Here is a 20,439-nt window from a genome sequence, read left to right as displayed (position 1 = left end):
GAATTCATATTCTTATAACCACTTTGAACCAGCACACTGGATTCCTCTGAGAAGTCAGAAATGAACAACATAGAGCATACACATATATTCTAGAAACACAAAAATCGGCCTTTACCAATACTTTTAATTTAAAGCATAAAATGTACAGTAGTATATTTATAGCAAAAACAAAGGTTAAGTTAAAAAATTGGATTGAAAAAAGACAGGTTGTGCAAAAGAGTACATTATATGTTCGCCATAAGTTTAAGAAACAGCGGCATATAAGGAAGCGTAGAAACAACTTCCTGTCAAGAGTGGAGGCCTCAGGTAATCCCACTGGGTTTATGAAAACGACAGGGGGAACTACATTACCCACAATTCTATTGTACCGCATGTGACTTGCTCGTCACGTTACGGTCAAAACACTGAGGTCTCTCATTTCCAGCGGTGGCGGCATAAGGTAGGATACGAGCACTTTAGTCTTACACGAAACAGAGACGACTCTTTAATCCTTATTGTGAGTAACGCGGAGGTGTTTAAATGTGTGGACTTGTTGTCGAAAACGAGCTCTCTTTAGCTCGGTGTGCTGTTTGCTAGCTAGCTAATGTAGGCACAGTGGTGTATGGGTGTATTGATAAATGCTATTGTTACCTTAGTGAAAACAAAAGCCTGAATCTAGCTACGATAAAAGGTGGATTACTTGACCAGTGTCTCCTGTAGATACCCGTGTGTGTGTGTGTGTGTGTGTGTGTGTGTGTGTGTGTGTGTGTGTGTGTGTGTGTGTGTGTGTGTGTGTGTGTGTGAGTGAGTGAGTGAGTGAGTGAGTGAGTGAGTGAGAGAGAGAGAGACAGTGACTGTGTTGGAGATCTGGTGGACACAACATTAATAAATCACCTCCATGCTTTATTCCTGGCAGCTTTGCGTGTTCTCCTACACTTTCTGCCGTACGCTCATTAGCTACTTTATAAGAGATCCACTTGTAAAACGACTGTTCTCTAAAACGTATGTTTGTTCTTGAGCTCACTGATTTTGATTTTTTTTAAACATGGTGATTATAAGAATCATGTCATCTTCCTAAAATGAATAGTACCCCTTCACTGCCTTAAACTGGGTAATTTCTACATACAGTATATTATGGACTTCTAGGAATCAGTGAGCAGAAACCGTTTTACCAAACATGACTCGTGATTCAAACCACTTTTTTTTTTTTTTTTTTACTTCCCCATCTAATGTACTCAGTATGTTATTTTGATACCACGCTTCTCCCAAATGTATCTAAATGCAGACAATATTTTATTACAGCTCAATCTCCAAATGACTTCACCATCAAACCATCACCGTTGAGAAACCTCAGCTGGCTCCTGACTGGACATAATTATTCATCTGCAGCTGGGTTATATCTCGTAGCTTCATTCAAATTTCCTCACCTGATTTTCTGAGGTGCTTAACGCTTCCCAGACTGAGCTGCACCTTGGTGACTCATGGCAATTAAAAATGATGTTGAGGACTGGGGTGGTGCTGGCAGCAGTGACTCTGGAGAAAGGGCGTGGCTCTTGCAGAGCCCCAGTGTGGATTCTGTTCGGCAACCTGAGTCTGAGAGGAGGAGCTCGGGGGTGTCATCAGTAGGCGCTGTTTTCATCGTGGTGAATGCAGCGCTGGGAGCGGGTCTACTCAATTTTCCTGCAGCCTTCAATATGGCAGGAGGTATAACTGCAGGATTCGTGCTTCAGATGGTGAGGAGATTATGCGCTTCTGCTACACCTCTTTTGTCTTGCATGAAGCATGTATGTCATGAAGTACAGTTAAATTAGGATTCAGTTATAATTTGCTCTGCTCAGTTTTTATGAACTACATGCATTGATCATCTATAATATTAAAACCACTGAGTGTTGAGATGAATGGATCCTGTTTTTGTCCTAAAAGGTCTTGGGACCTGGCATGGTCCTGGTCCTATGTTACTTTGAGACATACCACACACCTTAACATTGCTAGAGGCCACGCACATCATTGGATAGCAATGGAAGCATCCTATAGCAGAACAATGCATTCCATCATTCTTGAGAAAATGCTTGGAAACAGCTTTAGAAACACAACCAGTGTGTGACGTTTGGTCTCCAATCTCCTGACATCCCAGTCTGACAGAGCATCAGCGGGATGTGCCAGGAGAATGTGAACCACACAAGTCACACCCTTTAATCTACGAGATCCACTGGCAGTGTTAGAGTATCAGACACCAAGGGATGTCTCGTGTTCATTGCCCAGTCTCCAGACCAGTTTTGGAGGGTCAAGAAGGACCTCCAGAATATAACTCTGATGTTTAATGTTGTGGCTGATCAATGTATACCCTCATTACACTGAGGGTGAAACATTTTTTGGCACTAAGAGAAGCTGAAAGGAAAAAAAAAAGTTATTTTATGTCACTACCAACAGTTATTATTAGGTTAGCTGGAAAGGGAGTCAGACTGAATATAGCATGAGCTTGTTCATTCCCGGAATACAAGAACTGACAATCAGAGCACCTGCTTTCTCTGTATTCATGTGACCAGCATATTCATGTAGTGCTGCTTTGTGTTTCCTTGTGTTTCAGTTTATGCTGATCTTCATAATCACCGGGCTGGTGATCCTTGGATACTGCTCCCTGGTTTGTGTTGCCCCCAAACGTTCTTCACATTTCACTTGTTTTTCTTATGTTTTCTCTGCCATGTTCTGGACCTCGAACTCCGAACAGTTTTGTCTCTCTTTTGTCTTCTTCCTTCATTCGTAGTGAAACAAACTGCGCAGGCTTCTTAAGTAACAACTTCTTTATTCTGTGGTTGTAATCCTGATCATATGGATAGGTTTGGACTTTCACTTCCTCAGTAGCTCAGATTTGTGCTTGCGTCTCACACAACACTGGAATAAAAGAGTAAAGCTAAGACTGAGTCAGCTGAATTAAGTAAATTTTAAGTGATGCAACAATATCCGCTGAAGAAAATCATTTACATTCAGCTGTTGGATGGTTTCTGGCTATGTAAATGTGTGAGACTCCAACCTTAATTTTGCCAATAACTATGCAGACATCGGTAAATCAAGCTGTGGTAGCCAAGATAAAGTGTTTTTCTGTGTCTTTAACCTGCGTGCTGGCAGAATCCAAGATAGCCAATTAAGAGTGACTTGAATTACTCAAGTAGTAAACAGCGATGCTCCTGCTGCTCGGTTGTTTGTGGAGTTATGTCGAAAAACCTGTTTTAAATGCCGCACACTGCAGGAGGAACCCATGTTCTCAGTGAGTGCATGGATACATCTGTTTCAGCTTGCGGGAAATATCACAGGCTTGTGTTGAAAAACCTAATTTGGACAGTTAACCTTTGTTTCAGTGGCGCTGAAACTCAACGGCTAATTTAAGTGTGACATTTTAATGATGATGATTTTAATGGTGGCAAATGAAAATTCAGGTAAATACATACAGGCTACAGATGTGATTGCTAACCTTGTGAATTTAACTCGGGCAACTTTGTAAATTTTTTGTGTTAATTGAATAAAACCCAAATCACACAGGCCTAGAAACCGATTGCAGGCCATTTAGCAACCATTGGTTTCTAGGGGAACAAATGTGTATGTGTGTGTTTTTTGACTGGTTGGCGATTGCTGGAGGTTGCTTGTCGAAATTGGTTGTGAAGAGCTATATGGTGCTGACTCAAACACCTGTTTTTGGTTGCTTTGGTTACCATTTGGAGAGTAGTTGGTGAGCATTTGAAGTGGGCGACTGTGATAATCTGCAAACCAACCACAATAAGGTGTTTGGGTCACCACCCTCTGTGCTACAGATTTTACCTAGTGACTGTCTCCAACCACTCGCCAGCCAGTTGGGGAATATACATTTTTCCCTGGGAACCAAAGGTTGCCAGGTGCGGTCACTGACTGGTCTCTAGGTCTGTATGACTGGGGTCTAAGTGAGTGATAAACTTATTAAACATTAAGCATAAATGCGATGAACTGTCACAATTGTGAATGAAAAAACATGTACACCCTCAACAGTCAATAGATTGCATCACCTCCTCCAATATGGCAGGCAACTCTCGGATAATGAAGTCACATGAGAAACCTTAGTATCACTACCGTGTACCTACCTACTGTTTGATCAACGTGCTTTTTTTAAATTATCTGTCTTTTTTATTCAGGTCAGTAATGAAGCTACTTACCAGGAAGTTGTTCGAGCCACTTGCGGGAAAGTCACAGGAGTTGTATGTGAAGTAGCTATTGCCATCTACACATTTGGCACATGCATTGCTTTCTTCATTGTCATCGGAGACCAGCTCGATCGCTGTAAGTGTACTTTATCAGACTGGTTAGCTTTTTTTTTTCTTTTTTTTTTTTCTTTTTTTTTTCGTCTCTAGAAAACCAAAACCCCTAAAACTGGAATGTAAAAGACAAAAGATGCACCTGAATTAAATTTAGCTGTTCATCTCTTCAAAACCATCTTTAAAAAAAATTTTCTGGCTACAGAGTCGTTATTGACCACAAGCCCTGTTTCCTGGGTTTGACTCTGTGTGACTTTGACCACTTCCATACATGAAATTAGATCCTTCACCTCAGATTTCATTTTAAAGGACAAGATCCAGCGCACGCTGCAGAGGCAGGGACAGGACAGGACTTCCAGGGAGCCATCAAAAATATTAATGACACTTAAAGTGGTCTGGGGTGGACAAGAGTATGATCTTTAAAAGGAAGATCAGCCAAATTTAAATCATATAAGGTTTTGTGAGATGTTCCGATCATCTCCTACATTTAAATGAAATTTCTGCTTTCCTTTTGCATTTAGCTGTGATGTATTAAATAGGGGAAGTCTTTCTGTCATAGAGCAGTATAAAAAAAAAAAAAAAAAAGTCAGTGTCATCAATGATGAGGGCAAAGAACATCAGAGATGACACTACTCAGCTTTTTCGCTCAGTAAACGTGTCTCTCATGTGATTAACTCAACCCAGAGATGCTGACAGTGTTTAAAATAATTCAACTCTGGCCTTTTGCTATTTAGAAATGAATGAAGTGTTTGTGACTTAGATCGTCTGCATTTCTTCATCCCTCCTGTGTGTACAGCTCTTTAGCTAATCTCCTGCTCTGTACCGTGTACCCTTCTCCAGCAAACAGCAGATTGTACTCTGGCTCTTTCTCTTTGGGGCCTTCTCAAGTGTTTTTGAAATCCTTGTTTTTTTGTTACAGTGATCGCTGCAGCGGGTCATAATGCAGAGGGTGAAGACGATCACTTCTGGTACACTAACCGCAAATTTACCATCTCTCTGACTGCGATACTGGTCATTCTTCCTCTCTCCATCCCCAAAGAGATTGGCTTCCAGAAGTATGCCAGGTACAGAACTTTGCCCCTGTTAACCTGCAGCTTATTTTCACCCTGAGAATTGATTTCTTGTTGTTGTTGTTGTTGTTGTTGTTGTTGTTGTTATTATTATTTTTTAAATTTACACACTGATTATTTGAGTTGTTCGTTTTTTCTCTGGTAGTACTCTGAGTGTGATGGGAACCTGGTATGTTACCATAGTGGTCATCATTAAGTACTTCTGGCCGGACAAAGAGGTGACTCCGGGCTATGTTCCTACCAGGTGTGGACACATTTCACAACACTTTCTAAACATCTGCATCCTCCTCATCTGGCTTTGTTTGAGTTGCTAAATCATTGTGTTTGTTACAGTTCTGCTTCCTGGACTGCAGTTTTTAATGCAATGCCCACCATATGCTTTGGCTTCCAGGTATCTCCTCATTTGGTATCATTTGATGAGATTTTAAGCTATGTGCCTTTATGATTAGACTTTAATATTAATAAACTGTATCTCCTGCCTTCTCCGTCCTGATCTCCGGTCACAGTGCCATGTCAGCTCCGTGCCAGTGTTCAACAGCATGAGGAGGAAAGAGATCAGACCCTGGGGGCTTGTTGTGACCTTCAGCATGTTAATCTGCCTTTTTGTTTACACTGGAACAGGTATTGTACATATATATTGAATAACATGCATCTTTATAATTGACTTTTAAATACATTTGAGAAACTACATGTAAAAGGTACTTGAAGGTATTTTTTATAGCATGGAAATATATTCCAGAAATGTAGTCAGCCTGCAGGTTTGCTTTTTTTTTTACAGTGAAGCGATCCTTGGTGTGATTTTTGATTTGTTCAGGTGTCTGCGGCTTCCTGACATTTGGCTCCAACGTCAGTCAGGATGTGTTGATGTCGTACCCCCCCGATGATATCGCCGTAGCCATTGCGAGAGCTTTCATCATCGTCTGTGTGGTCACCTCCTACCCTATTTTACACTTCTGTGGCAGGTAAGACACAGCAAAGCTAAAACGTGTGATACTAATGATGAAGCTGTAGTTGATATCTGGATATATTAATGGGTCAAGACAATACAGCAGAAAACCATATGCAGTGTAAAGCTACAGTGGACTAAAGGTTTCCTCAGCAGAGAATAGAGTAATACTCACTGTGTCTGTCTGTTTCTGTTGTAATCTGAGCGTCTCAGTTTTTCTTGTGGCTGCTTCAGCTACACATGTGTCTGAGTGCATATTGTTTCCTCCATTTCTAACTGTATTTCCTCCCCTACATCTTGAGAAAAGCTTAAAGTGAGATGGCATAATCAAAATAAAGTATTTTATTTGTATTCCTGTGTAAAAATAAAAGCAAAGAACACTCTTTGGATAAGCAGCAGCTAAGTGGTGCTGATTGAAGGCAGCTGATTAATCGAGTCTAATCAAGCGTGATCACCTCTATAAAGGCAGACGCTTTAGAGGTGGAGAGTGTGTCAAAACATGCCATAATCTTCCCAGGAGTGGACGTCCCAGTAAGTTGACCCTGAGACTAGACCCCCAATACTTGGAGAAACTGCAGAAACCCCCAAAGCTACATCTCAAACTCTATAGGGCTCAATGAGCATGTTAAATATTAAAGTTAATGACAGCACGATTTACTAGAGGAGAGCCTCTTCTCTCTAAAAAGAACATCATCATCATTTATTTATTTATTTATTTATTTATTTATTTATTTATTTATAGCACTTTAAAAACACACCTGGTAGACCAAAGTGCTGTACAATACTAATATGCACATAGTAATAAAACCAGACATAGCAATAAAAAAAAAAAATAAAAAAAAATCAGTTACACACAGAGTTAAAAGCCAGGGAATAAAAATAGGTTTTTAATAAAGACTTAAAAACTGGCACTGATGTAGCCTGTCTAATATGGAGAGGAAGGTTATTCCAAAGCATCAGCGCAGCAACAGCGAACGCTCTGTCTCCTCTAAGTTTCAGCCGTGACTTTGGGACCGAAAGCAGCAGCTGCTCAACTGACCGAAAGGAACGAGTGGGGACGTGGGGCTTCAACAAGTCAGACAAATCAACAGGTGCCAGACCATTTCGAGATTTAAAAACCAATAAAAGGACTTGAATTCAATTGGAAGCCAGTGTAAAGAGGCCAAAATCGGAGTGATGCGATCAAATTTTCTTCTGCCAGTTAAAAATCGTGCCGCAGCATTTTGCACTAAAATGAAGAAAGGGCTTAACCTTTGATAAACATCTGAGGTGATAAAATGCTGATTTTTACCAGTTTAAGTTTACAAAGTTGCAAATGTAAGGAAAAAAATCCTGATGTAAAACCATAAACATTCCTATTTTATGTGCCCAGGGTGAGTCTTTACTGCTAATTTGCTGCTCTCTCTCTCTTCAAGTGTGTATTTGTCAAACTAGACACACATACGGGTTGAAACACACTAGAGATAATAGCAGCAAAGTGGCAGAAGTGATGATGATTATGGGTTCAACATCTGTTGGCTTACTGTAGCATTTTATTGCATCATCCAGTGTATTTTACCATGTGAGCATTTCTTCTTCTTTTCTTTTTTTTTTTTTTTTTTTTGCTCTGCTGTTTCCTTTACTTTATTTCTTTCCTTTATTTATTACCTTATCCATTTCCTTTAGTGGTTGCATTTCAAGTGTCTAAAATATATAAGCTGATTTTTATTTATTTTTTTGGTAAGGCTGTCAGTTCTTACTAGTGAAAAACTTATGGAGCGATATCTTTGAGATTTCTCACTGCAGCCTGTTACTGGCATCAGATAATTTACATCTTTTCTTTTTTGGCCTTTTTTGTTTCCTGTGATTTTTTTTTTTTTTTTTTTTTTTTTTTTTTTTTTCTTCATGCACTGAGATGCATTCAAATTATTGCCAGCAGAAGAAACTGACCATATTTATGTATTTGTTGTTGGCTAAATATAATCTGTCCTCATTAAATAATGTTTATTAGTGATGCTAGGGTTACTAAATTTTCCAATATTTAGAAATTGAAAAGGAGCACTGATGTGGGATTTGTTTCAGGTGGTACCCCGTGTGTAGTTTTTAAAATCTGTATCAGATGATTTAAAAATACACCCCAAAAAAAAGTCAAAGGGATTGGTGGTATGTCCTCAGTGTGTTTGTGTGTACTAAAGTCCTTATTTAGTTTTTATGGATCTTTTCTTCTCAGTACTCTGCTGTGGTCATGTGTTGTTTTAGGGCAGTTATAGAGGGACTTTGGCTGCGTTTCCAAGGTGAACAGGTAGAGGTGTGTGTACGTCGTGAGAGGAGGAGGAGGATCCTGCAGACGCTGGTGTGGTTTATCATCACCCTCGTCCTCGCCCTCTTCATCCCAGATATTGGTCGAGTGATCTCTCTGATCGGAGGACTGGCAGCCTGCTTCATCTTTGTCTTCCCAGGTACACTGCACGCCATCTGCTCTGTTCGGGTTTTCTGTGCAGCTTTTATTGACGCGCTGTAAAGCCAACCCAGTGTTTCTTTAAATTTACAGGTTTGTGTTTGATGCAAGCCAAACTCTCAGAGACTGACGTCCGATCTGCAAGGTGAGGCTCTGCTGCAAACCTGCTGAGTTCTGGTCTTCTTTCTGCTTCTGTGTGTGTGTGTGTGTGTGTGTGTGTATGTATATGTATGCATGTGTATGTATATGTATGCATGTGTATGTATATGTATGCATGTGTATGTATGTATATGTATGTATATATATATATATATATATATATATATATATATATATATATATATATACACACACACACACACACACACACACACACACACACACACACACACACACACACACACACACACACACACACACACACACACACACACACACACAGTGGGGCAAAAAAGTATTTAGTCAGCCACCGATTGTGCAAGTTCCCCCACCTAAAATGATGACAGAGGTCAGTAATTTGCACCAGAGGTACACTTCAACTGTGAGAGACAGAATGTGAAAAAAAAATCCATGAATCCACATGGTAGGATTTGTAAAGAATTTATTCGTAAATTAGGGTGGAAAATATGTATTTGGTCACCTCAAACATGGAAAGTCTCTGGCTCTCACAGACCTGTAACGTCTTCTGTAAGAAGCTTTTCTGTCCCCCACTCGTTACCTGTATGAATGGCACCTGTTTGAACTCATCATCTGTATAAAAGACACCTGTCCACAGCCTCAAACAGTCAGACTCCAAACTCCGCCATGGCCAAGACCAAAGAGCTTTCGAAGGACACCAGGAAAAGTATTGTAGACCTGCACCAGACTGGGAAGAGTGAATCTACAATAGGCAAGCAGCTTGGTGTGAAAAAATCAACTGTGGGAGCAATCATCAGAAAATGGAAGACATACAAGACCACTGATAATCTCCCTCGATCTGGGGCTCCACGCAAGATCTCATCCCGTGGGGTCAAAATGATCATGAGAACGGTGAGCAAAGATCCCAGAACCACACGGGGGGACCTGGTGAATGACCTGCAGAGAGCTGGGACCAAAGTAACAAAGGTCACCATCAGTAACACACTACAACGGCAGGGAATCAAATCCCGCAGTGCCAGACGTGTTCCGCTGCTGAAGCCAGTGCATGTCCAGGCCCGTCTGAAGTTTGCCAGAGAGCACATGGATGATACAGCAGAGGATTGGGAGAATGTCATGTGGTCAGATGAAACCAAAGTAGAACTTTTTGGTATAAACTCAACTCGTCGTGTTTGGAGGAAGAAGAATACTGAGTTGCATCCCAAGAACACCATACCTACTGTGAAGCATGGGGGTGGAAACATCATGCTATGGGGCTGTTTTTCTGCCAAGGGGACAGGACGACTGATCCGTGTTAAGGACAGAATGAATGGGGCCATGTATCGTGAGATTTTGAGCCAAAACCTCCTTCCATCAGTGAGAACTTTGAAGATGAAACGAGGCTGGGTCTTCCAACATGACAATGATCCAAAACACACCGCCCGGGCAACAAAGGAGTGGCTCCGTAAGAAGCATTTGAAAGTCCTGGAGTGGCCTAGCCAGTCTCCAGACCTCAACCCCATAGAAAATCTGTGGCGGGAGTTGAAAGTCCGTGTTGCTCGGCGACAGCCCCAAAACATCACTGCTCTCGAGAAGATCTGCATGGAGGAATGGGCCAAAATACCAGCTACTGTGTGTGCAAACCTGGTAAAGACCTATAGTAAACGTTTGACCTCTGTTATTGCCAACAAAGGTTATGTTACAAAGTATTGAGTTGTATTTTTGTTATTGACCAAATACTTATTTTCCACCCTACTTTACGAATAAATTCTTTACAAATCCTACCATGTGGATTCATGGATTTTTTTTTCACATTCTCTCTCTCACAGTTGAAGTGTACCTCTGGTGCAAATTACTGACCTCTGTCATCATTTTAGGTGGGGGAACTTGCACAATCGGTGGCTGGCTAAATACTTTTTTGCCCCACTGTATATATTTATTTATTTATTTATTTTATTTTTTTCAATCATGCAGTGGTTATTTTGCATGACACTCTTTTCTTATCAGCTGACTACACATTCAAAACCTCAAAAGGCCCTCTGCATGTGAGGCTGTCATTGAGCTTGTGGGCATATTTGCACACTTTTTAAAACTGCATTAATTCTGGATGCTACATTATAGTTACCCTTCACAATTACATGACTACAACAGATTACATACAGCATACCTTGATCTTAAGTAGGCCAGACCAGTGAAGCTCCCGTTTTTGCCGTTGTAAAAAAGTTTAACTACGCGTTTAATCCCAGATGTCAGATGACAGAAAAGCGTCAGCACAACTGTTTGGGTGTAAATGTTTAACATTGCAGAGGATGTCCTGAGAGCTTGTTGATCAGACTAAGGTTTTTGTTAATTTACAGAAAATGGGCACTTTTTTATTAATTAGTTTATTAATTACTGTGGAACTGAAATTTATAGAGTAAATATTGAAAAAAATAACTATTCTATAACTTCTTTGTTTATCTATTAATTTAGTGCGGTATGAATGGCCATGGGAGACGTCTTTATTAGTAGCAAAAGCTGTAAAACTGGATAAGCCCGTCTTTATGCCACTGAGATTCTGCATCTGTTTGATCTGTGACGAATCAAAGTTGAAGAAAAACTTTCCAGTTGAACACTTTTTAAAGTTTCTTTAATCTTTTGACATTGGAGCCACATGATTCACTGTCATTATTGCAAAAAAAGTTATCCATGCTCAGACGGATGTATTTCCTCTCTCTCACAGCTGGCACGGGCTGGTGAGCTTCAGTGTCGCCATGGTTACACTTGGAGCGTTCATATTTGGCCTCACCACGACAAACTCCATCTACCAGGACGTCGTCAACTGAAGGGAATAATTTTCACGAGCCGGTGCTGCTCTCAGGCCTCTGGATGATACAAAGCGTCTCATGACCAAAGAAAAAAAACAACAACAAAGACAAACATCACCTGCTCCGTACTGACATGAAGGTCTAGAGAGTTTCGTTCAATTGGGGACTCACCCCGTCATGCTGAGGGAATTCAGACGCTTCTAACAGCATGTTTCATGTGTTTTACTGTGTCATTATTTCCAGAGGGGACACGCACTCCTTACTCCCCTCTGTGGATGTAACAATGACACGTTCCTGTTTACAAGAGCCGAAGGACTTAATCAGATTGATTTTAACAGAAGAATTGTACCACTTTGTGTAATTTAATTAGCATGTCATAATGTAATTCATGTTCAGTACTAATTATGTCGCTGCTAATAGTTTGTCTACTCATCAGTGTAAAAAAAACAAACTGGATTAAGTGATACGTTACCACAGTAGGACAAAGCATATTAAATGTATGTAAAGGCGTAGACTGGCATTAATGCAGAGCCAGGGCAGTTTGATTATGAGGTTTTCAATTATAGGGACAAAACAACCAAACATACTACACTTTAAAACTGATTTAAAAATGAGTTACTTTTTTTTTTTTGTTTATTGGTTTGTGTAATTTATTGTGTTACAGTACAAGGTAGTTTGACAACTGAATTTTAGATTAGATTGGACTAGATTAGATTATTTGTACAAATGAGCAAAAGCCTACAACGATATGCTCATTGAAGCCAGTGTGTAAAACAGGGTGAAAAGGGCAGCTCGGTATCTGCACAAATGAGCACCACCTCCACAGGTTTGTAAAGAGAGGGAAGGATGTAACCTACAAAGCATTCACTTTGCACTTTATTTACACGAAAGGGTTTTAAGACACGACAGGAAGGAAACTGAGCAAACTGCACATGTGACATTTTAAGTTAAAGAAATAATTTTAGTTTTTGTTTGCCTCAAACCAAAGTGGGAGCTTTTTTTTTTTTTTCTTCTTCAAATATCCCAACACTAAAGATATACAGAGCACAGATCACTGACATGGTTAAACTACATGACTTTACCCCTCATCTTTGTACCAACTGTAACTTTAATAACCATTTTTGCAGTACATGTTTTTTTTTTTTTTGTGACTCTGATTTCATGTTTATGTAGTTATATTTTTCCTGTTTAATGAAACCCAGCAAGTACTTTTGTGAACACAACTGACAAAACAGAAAAAAGGGACTGTCAGAAACACGGGTATGCTACATGAGACTGCTGGACGGACATTTATCATAGTTGTGAAGAAAAACTACAAAATCAAAATTTCTTAAAATACTAAGTGCTGGGATACTTTTTTTTTTCTAGACAATCATTGTTATGATCATTTTTTTTATGGTTTGGTGCTTTAACTTGTGTGTCAAACTTAATTTATCGATGATCAGCTGCATTAACGCCACTGATTAACAAAGCATTTGCTAATCACAATCATGTCCCTGTTGTCTCATAAAAGTGACTTGAAAATATGTTAATGGGAAGATTTGGTAGAAATATTTTAGTGAACATTCAATGCTACTTCAATAAATGAAGTGTAGTTAAAGCATGTGAATAAATGTAGACTGCTCAAATCTCATGAGTTGAACAAAAAATTTAATAAAAGACATTGAATTCACTTCATCGACTTACAGTTTTTGATCGGAGTTAAGACATCAGACAACACGTTTAAAAAAAAATCCTTTTACATTGTTCTTTTAACACGTCAACCATAAGGACGAAAAAAACATTTACATAAGTGCCACAGACAGTACTTTATATACTTTTATTAAAGTTCAGCATCAAATATCTGGACTCAGATCTGTCTGAGTCAATGAGAAGAAGCTTTGCAGAAACCACAGGATGCAGATGGTTCTTTTATACACAAGTAGCTCCCGAATTTACTGACAAAAATGGTAAAAATACACACATACCAGCAGCTTTGGAGAGGGTTTGTGACCAAATCAGTTAATTTCAATCTAAACGAACACAAATTTCACCCATAAAAACTGAGATTGAGGGAAAAACAGTTATAACCATTTAACAACTATGGGTTATTCATTTCTTTGTTAATTTGATTAATTAAACTTTTGGGCACGCCCCCACCCCACAAAAAACAAAACAAAACAAAAACAAAGAAAGTGTTCTCCATTTGTTCTGTCAAGAGCCAGACACAGCTGACAGCCTTGACCTATTAAAAGTGGAGGTAACTGAAAATGAACAAGTGCAGTACCAAAGAGTCATTTTTACATCTCAAATTTATTTCCCTGAGAACAACAATAACAAATAAAGAAAAAGTACATTCTCCGACTCAGTAAGGGGAATTTGTTATGAAAGACTGAAACATGTGGAGAGCTGGACCCGGAGCCCACTGAGGAACCATGTGACCTGCACCCTGAAACAGATCAAAGCAGTATTTTGAGTAACTGCGACATCTTCACATAAAACAAACCGACAATGCAAAAGCATTAATGCTTACCTTAACAGTCAGAAAAGTGATGTTTCCAAACATCTGATAAAAGCCAGCAATTTGGTCCTCATGAATCCAGGTTTGGTATTTAGTAGTTGCCTAAGAACATTTTAGTACAAGTAGTGCCTGTCATTGGTGTGAAAAAGTATAATTTATGAATGTAGAATTAAAGCTACCTTCAAGCCGAGATCCTCCACGAACCACTGGTCGCCCAGAAAGTTGCAGGCCATGTCGGTGTCTCCGTTATAGACGAGCGCACGGAGGCCCAGAGAGAGCAGCTTCAGGTACACGTCCTTCATTGTTGCATACAGCACTTTGTACTGCGCTCCAACTTTATCACTGCAACAAATACATACTTATCACGGAAATCACACCATGCTAATTACAATCATACTCTGCATTTAGTCATTAGTTATTCATTTGTGCTTTTTTTGTCCTGTCTACCTCCCCTCACCCCCATTGGTAGTGTCAGCTGGCCGCCCCTCCCCGAGCCTTCTTCTGCTGGAGGTTTCTTCCTGTTAAAAGGGAGTTTTTTCTTCCCACTGTCACCAAGTCCTTGCTAACAGGGGGTTGTCTCATTGTTTGGGTTTTTCTATTATTTTAGGGTCTTTACCTTACAAAAGAAAGTACAACAACAGGAGGCTGTTGCCTGATTTGGTGCTATATAAATATAACTGATCTGAAGTGAACTGAACTAAGATAATGCTTTAAATGCGAGGGCCCTGGAAAGTTATACTGCCTTTGAGAAAGGTGTAGATTTCTTAAAAAGTGAAACTTAATCTTCATTTCGCCTTCCATCAACACCACCGTCCACACCAGGATTTATTTGAACTTGCTGTTATTGGCAGAAATGCTGATATATGTGAGGATGTATACATATAGAAGCCTCAGTGTCTGAGTTTATTATTATTATTATGATGATGATGATGATGATGATGATGATGATGATGATGATGATGATGAGGAACAGCCCACCATTAGAGAGCCACAGTCATGTGTTTACACACTTTCTGGAAATCCAATAAACTTCACTTCTCAAATATCACTGTGTGTGTCTCCTATATGATATATTTAACTGACATTTTTTATTGTAACAACCAACGATTTATACAGGAAAATGATGACTATTAACAAGGTTGCACAAACTTTCGCATCCCACTGTATTCAGTAAAACTGCAACAAAGAGGACTTGAGGTGCACACATAACATTATTTATCACCAATTTTGGAATAACCAGAAGATTTTGCCGTACCTGCAGATATCCCAAGGAGGCAGGATAGCTGGAATGTGCAACGCTTTCCTCACGTCACCTCTGTTCAGCCAGTTCATCTGGGCTGTGCTGTTGATGCAGGGTGGGACTTCACCCAGAGTGGTGGAGGAACTTCTCTGTGCTGAAAACTTCAATAAACACTATCATTAAAACCCAGGACAAGTGAAGGACAGACATGGAGTGCACGAAAACTTGTTTTTGGAGGGTTACCTTGTGTGTATGTGGGTGATTCCTGTAGTTCCTAAACAGAAGACTCATGGTCCTCTCATAGACTCTACTGGATCTTCTCTGACCTTCACAATCCAAGTAAAGGGCGTACTCATTAAGTCCACTATTATAGACGAGACCAAAGGCCACGTTTACCTGTAAAGGAGACAAAGTAGTATATGTCTGAAAGACTTAAGTCAACATGAGAAATCCCCAGTTGATTAAGGCAACAGTGAACACGTTACCAGTACTGTGCATGTCTCAGAACTGGAGTTGTAGAAATTGCAGGTCCCATCCTTACAGCAATTTATGTTCAGGTCACGCCACAAACTGCACAAGAAACAGCTCTGCATCAGCTCTGTGCAAATGATCTCTTAACTTGAAGGCAGATTACTTCTGTCATATTTTTATATGAAGAATGATATTAAAATGTAAAAATGATATGCTTCCCAGCTCCTGACTTTAATAGGAAAAACAATCTAAGTGATCAGATATTTTTTTATGTAGCAACTCAAGAGAATTCATCTCGTGTGTAATGGAGCATGCAAACAATAAACACCATTTCTTTTTAAAGCCATTCCTTCATAATAAAACAAGAAGCCTTGGCAAAACTTACTCTTCTCCAAAGAGGCCGTGGTAGTAACCAAAGTAGATCAATGACTGGTCATTGAGATTAAAGCTGCTGAGGCCGTTTCCCACTGCAAAGCCCTGGAAACAAGAAAATGCATCATTTTAAACCACATCAGTGGGCACAATATAGAGGAACAACTTCTCCTTCATCATGAAACTACATTAGGACATGAGGCAGATGAAGTGTCTCACTTTAAAGTTTATTTTGGCTTTTCCCGTGGCCACAAGGAGGCTGAGTGTTGGCGCATAAATTCCACCGTAGCTCTCCCCGAAGATGAAGAACTTGTTCTGACTGAAGTTTGGGAACTTGGAGAAGAAATTCTGCAGGGCTTTGTAATTATCTTGGGCAACCTATGATAAACATTTCACATGTTTTTACATTTCACAATCACTTTTTCTTCCTTTGTAAAAATCTGCATTGGTTATTTAACACACTGAACTCACCTGGTCATCATCAGTTGCATATTTCTCATCATCAGAGTAGGAATATCCCACACCTACAGGAGACTCGACATACAGCACATTGGCAATCTTGTTCCAGCTGAATTTGTTCTCGTACAGCGTAGCCCCATCATCATTTACCTGAAAATCAGAGTCAAGACTTTTCTATTGAAATCCACTTTACTCAGTGCACGAGTGTAGTTATGCACACAGTGAGCAAACTCACATGAAATGGTCCATTCTCTGAGAGGAACCCATCCAGCGAGCTGCAGCCAGGGCCTCCGTTCAACCAGAGCACCAGAGGGTCTTTGACTGGGTCCCTCTGAGAAGTTACAAACCTGCAGGAAATCAGGACACAAGCTATCACAAACTCAAAGTTACTCTTTCCAACTAACTAGATAATCTCTTGTGAATAGTGAAAGCAGATCTGCAGGCAAGAACGAGTGTAATAAGGACCAATTGCTCCAATGCACTGTAACCTCAGAGCCAATACAATAATTGAGCTCAGAAAACCTTTGACACCACTCACACACCAGATAAGACCCAAGCTAGAACCACAAGGACAGTTTTGTTTATCTGCATCAAAACCCGTGATCTAAAGCTTTCCTTGAAGTTCCTCAGTGATTTGGTGTTTAAGTTCAAGAAACCTGCTCAACTGGTTTGTCTTTCTGATTCAGGATAACACAGGGTGCTGCTGCAAACATGAAGTCATGTTTACCAGGCTTACATGAACTACGCAAGGAAACGCATCATGTGGACAAAAGCAATAGAAGCATTTAGGTGTACCGCTTAGTTATTGAATCCAATAATGTAATGGGATTGTTTTATGGATTGTTGCGGGGCTCTTTAGTTCCAGTGAAGGAAAATTGTAATGCTTCAGCATTCCAAGACATTTTAGACAACTTTGTAGGCACAGTTTGGTGAAGGCCCTTTTCTGTTCTGGGATGGACCAAAGTCCATAAAGGTAAGGCCTGCACAGAGCCCCGACCTCAACCCCACAGAGCACCTTAGGGATGAACTAGAACTGAGACAGTGAGCCAGGTCATCTCCTCCGACAACAGTGTCTGACCTTACAAAAGCTCTTCTAGATGAATGGGCAAAAATTCCCCACAGACACACTCCAAAATCCTGCAGGAAGACTGAAAGCTGTAACATACCTGGGAAAATATATATATAGGTTTATTATGTAGGTGGCCCAGTACTTTTGTCCATATACACTCAGGGGTAATTAATAGACTCTGTGTTAGTGGGAAGAACGTGAAGGATGTACTTAGTTGTAATTAATATTATTATAAAAGCTGATTATGAGCCGATTCTTTTCCTTTTTTTTTTTTAAACATTCGGGCTCTAAACTGAAAATTTAATCCGGCTCCCGTTGCAGATAATTAGTATAAGAGGTAAAAGCTCACAGAAACCACCGCGGTGTGGGCAACCTGTCATGCTCTGACGACGTTTCTGGCGCATTTACCACCGGTTCTTACCAGTAATGGAGAAACTTTCCAGGCCGTGCCTGCAGGTATCCTGACCACTGTCGGTAGTTCGGTTTGAACGTCATTCCGGGCAAGTGCGTCACTTCGTCCGGATTGTACTCAGCCCGCGAGCCGAGCGGAAACACGGCCAGCAAACACAGCAGCAGACCTCCACCGAGCATGGCTGAAGCCCGGGTCACGTCTCAAACACAAAACGAACCCCGAAAATAAACCCCTGGGCTCGGCGAGGAAAGAGGAAGAAGAAGCGTTCACTTCAACTTCCTCGATTACAGCTCCGCGTGAAACTGAACGTCATATGACCGGCGGGGTGGGTCACATGACTCACATGGCGCTGTCGAACACAAATATTGAAGTTTAGAAACAGGTATGAAGAATTTAAATGTCAGTTGTTGGTTGTTGGTTTTTTTACGTTTTTAGTTTCGTTTTCAGTTTTACTCTTTATTGTTGAAAAACTAAACTAACTTTTAGTTTTTAGTACTTTTACTGCTAGCTTTTTCTTTGTTATTTTTTTGTAAAAAAAAGGACATTCTTTATTTTTCAGAGTAGTTATAATAATAAAAATGTAGCTTTTTGAATGCAGTAGACATCCCGAATACGCCTAAGTATGACAAATCTGACAAGGGCTGAAACGATTCCTTGTTACCTTAATTTTGTTATATTTACTTTTAGTAGCATTGTTATAAAATATAATCCAAGTGCCTATTTGCTAAGTACATATTAAAGTGTAATATTAAAGGCCAGCTTTGAGGGTTTATACACTGTGTTTTAGGTCATGAGACTGCTTGGCGACATGAAATTGTGATAAACAGGATCTTTAGTGCAGACTTTCCAGAGAGTCTCGCTCATGTTTGTGCTGATAGATGATAACAACAGGAGACGACCTTCGGGCCGTGAGTGCCCGACGTGGGGAGCGGGGGTGTAGAGTATATTACACTCATCCTGTTGGTAATTAGATTTTGCAGGAGGCTTCGCGCTGTGCACATCTCCCTCCCGGAAGGTTTTGTTGAATAAAGTATATATTTTGAATACACTGAGTTTGTGTCTTCTCTATCAAGCCTGAGGGCAAAAGAATCGGGTCGATAGTACTCAATATCCAAAGCAACAACGGTGACAACAAAAGACAGTGGAGGAGCTGGTGAAGACGAGTGTCAGGGGTGCTTTGTGTGGACAGAAGAGTGAGAGGGGAGGTTTATGGGATATTAGTGAGGTCTGCAGTGATGTATGGTGTGGTTTTGTACTGCCATAAAGACAGGAGGCTGAACTGGAGGTGGCAGTGTTGATGATGCTTAGATGTTCATTGGGAGTGGCCAAGATGAACAAGATTAGAAAAAAATGAGTACATCAGAGGGATGTTGAATATAGAGGTGCCAGGCAGGAGGAAAACAGGAACACCTCAGAGAAGATTTGTGGATACCGTAAAGGAGGACATGCAGAGGGTTGGTGTGGCAGAAGAGGATGGCAGAGGAGGCAGATGATCATCTGTGGTGACCCCAAAAGGAAGCAGCTGAAAGAAGAAGAGGAAAGATGCTGGTAAAAGTGGAAGTTCAATTAAGTTAAAGCTTTTAAACCCAGAGTATGGGACACAGTGTGACCAGTTTAGAGTGGTGACTTTTGCACATGCAGTTTTTATTTTTGTTGTATCAAATAAATGCTTCAAAAATAACTACTCAGATAAGTGCCTGGGGCCATTTTAGGATGGAACAAATAGATTAGATGAGTTAAATGACAACTCTCTGCCAAAGGATTCCCAGCAGAGACATTTTAGGTGACCAAATTGAAATTTACTCCCAAGGCTTAAAAGCTGCTGTGTGGGGTTCTGCAAATTAGAGCTGATCAAAATGTAGAACATGGCCGTAGTACTAAAGGGGTACAAGGGAATTCAGTGCAGTTCCTGATAACAGTCCCTAATCCGAAAACAGTCCTAGTGGGACATCTGATCCCTCTAATGACAAGGAGCATGACCAGGTTTCTGGATTTTAGCACTACTATATCTTCCATGACTCTGTTCAAAACGTTTTTATCATTCTCAAATTGCAAATCTGGGTTTATCTATGTAACACAATATTATTATTATCCAGTAAATAATTGTAAATAATTATTTCCTGGATATAATGACTTATTTACTCATAAAAATGTAAATAATATACATTTATATACATTTATATGGACGGGTGTTGATGACATGAAGCTGGCTGTAGTTACAAAGTCAAGGTCAGGTTCCAATCACTGAATATAAATTGCTGTTTTTAACATAAAAATGCAAAT

At 40.1% G+C, this 20,439-nt stretch overlaps 2 protein-coding genes across 3 annotated transcripts; one reads left to right on the top strand and one right to left on the bottom strand.

Moving 5' to 3' along the window:
* The first annotated feature begins 334 nt into the window (after positions 1-334).
* On the top strand, positions 335-13,320 carry slc38a7 (solute carrier family 38 member 7). 2 transcript variants are annotated; one of them, XM_086286474.1, is made up of 12 exons: positions 335-439; positions 1,282-1,712; positions 2,567-2,620; positions 4,140-4,284; positions 5,179-5,323; positions 5,475-5,573; positions 5,663-5,720; positions 5,836-5,950; positions 6,144-6,291; positions 8,514-8,713; positions 8,806-8,857; positions 11,549-13,320. In XM_086286474.1, the coding sequence occupies exons 2-12, from the start codon at positions 1,461-1,463 to the stop codon at positions 11,649-11,651; spliced, it is 1,371 nt and encodes a 456-aa protein (XP_086142600.1). In that variant the 5' UTR covers positions 335-439; positions 1,282-1,460; the 3' UTR covers positions 11,652-13,320. The 2 variants fall into 2 exon arrangements, with proteins under 2 accessions (XP_086142600.1, XP_086142608.1); XM_086286482.1 differs by having other exon boundaries at positions 438-496.
* LOC147338936 (lysosomal protective protein) lies at positions 13,264-18,467 on the bottom strand. Its single transcript, XM_086286462.1, has 11 exons — positions 18,166-18,467; positions 16,911-17,022; positions 16,688-16,825; positions 16,436-16,594; positions 16,230-16,321; positions 15,859-15,943; positions 15,617-15,769; positions 15,389-15,534; positions 14,313-14,475; positions 14,146-14,235; positions 13,264-14,061 (listed from the first exon to the last, which is right to left on the bottom strand). Exons 1-11 carry the CDS (start codon positions 18,333-18,335, stop codon positions 13,978-13,980), a joined length of 1,392 nt encoding a protein of 463 aa, XP_086142588.1. The 5' UTR covers positions 18,336-18,467; the 3' UTR covers positions 13,264-13,977.
* Positions 18,468-20,439: the final 1,972 nt, after the last annotated feature.

This window comes from Aulonocara sp. 'chitande type north' Nkhata Bay, linkage group LG1 (assembly GCF_057382095.1).
Source record: "Aulonocara sp. 'chitande type north' Nkhata Bay isolate Kocher_YH1m ecotype deep benthic linkage group LG1, A_spYH_male_GT1.1, whole genome shotgun sequence".
Classification (NCBI taxonomy): domain Eukaryota; kingdom Metazoa; phylum Chordata; class Actinopteri; order Cichliformes; family Cichlidae; genus Aulonocara; species Aulonocara sp. 'chitande type north' Nkhata Bay.
Note: the sequence above shows the minus strand (reverse complement) of the source record. Positions and strands in the feature narration are given on the sequence as shown.

Bases quoted from the DNA above. Each gene is read 5' to 3' on its own strand.
- slc38a7 (XM_086286474.1), top strand. From the start codon at position 1,461: ATGGCAATTAAAAATGATGTTGAGGACTGGGGTGGTGCTGGCAGCAGT. The intron at 1,713-2,566 runs GTGAGGAGATTA...CTTGTGTTTCAG, and splicing joins CAGGATTCGTGCTTCAGATG to TTTATGCTGATCTTCATAAT. The intron at 5,721-5,835 runs GTATCTCCTCAT...CTCCGGTCACAG, and splicing joins CCATATGCTTTGGCTTCCAG to TGCCATGTCAGCTCCGTGCC.
- LOC147338936 (XM_086286462.1), bottom strand. From the start codon at position 18,335: ATGCTCGGTGGAGGTCTGCTGCTGTGTTTGCTGGCCGTGTTTCCGCTC. The intron at 17,023-18,165 runs GTAAGAACCGGT...GATTTCCTGCAG, and splicing joins GGAAAGTTTCTCCATTACTG to GTTTGTAACTTCTCAGAGGG. The intron at 16,595-16,687 runs GTGAGTTCAGTG...TGTTTATCATAG, and splicing joins ATGCAACTGATGATGACCAG to GTTGCCCAAGATAATTACAA.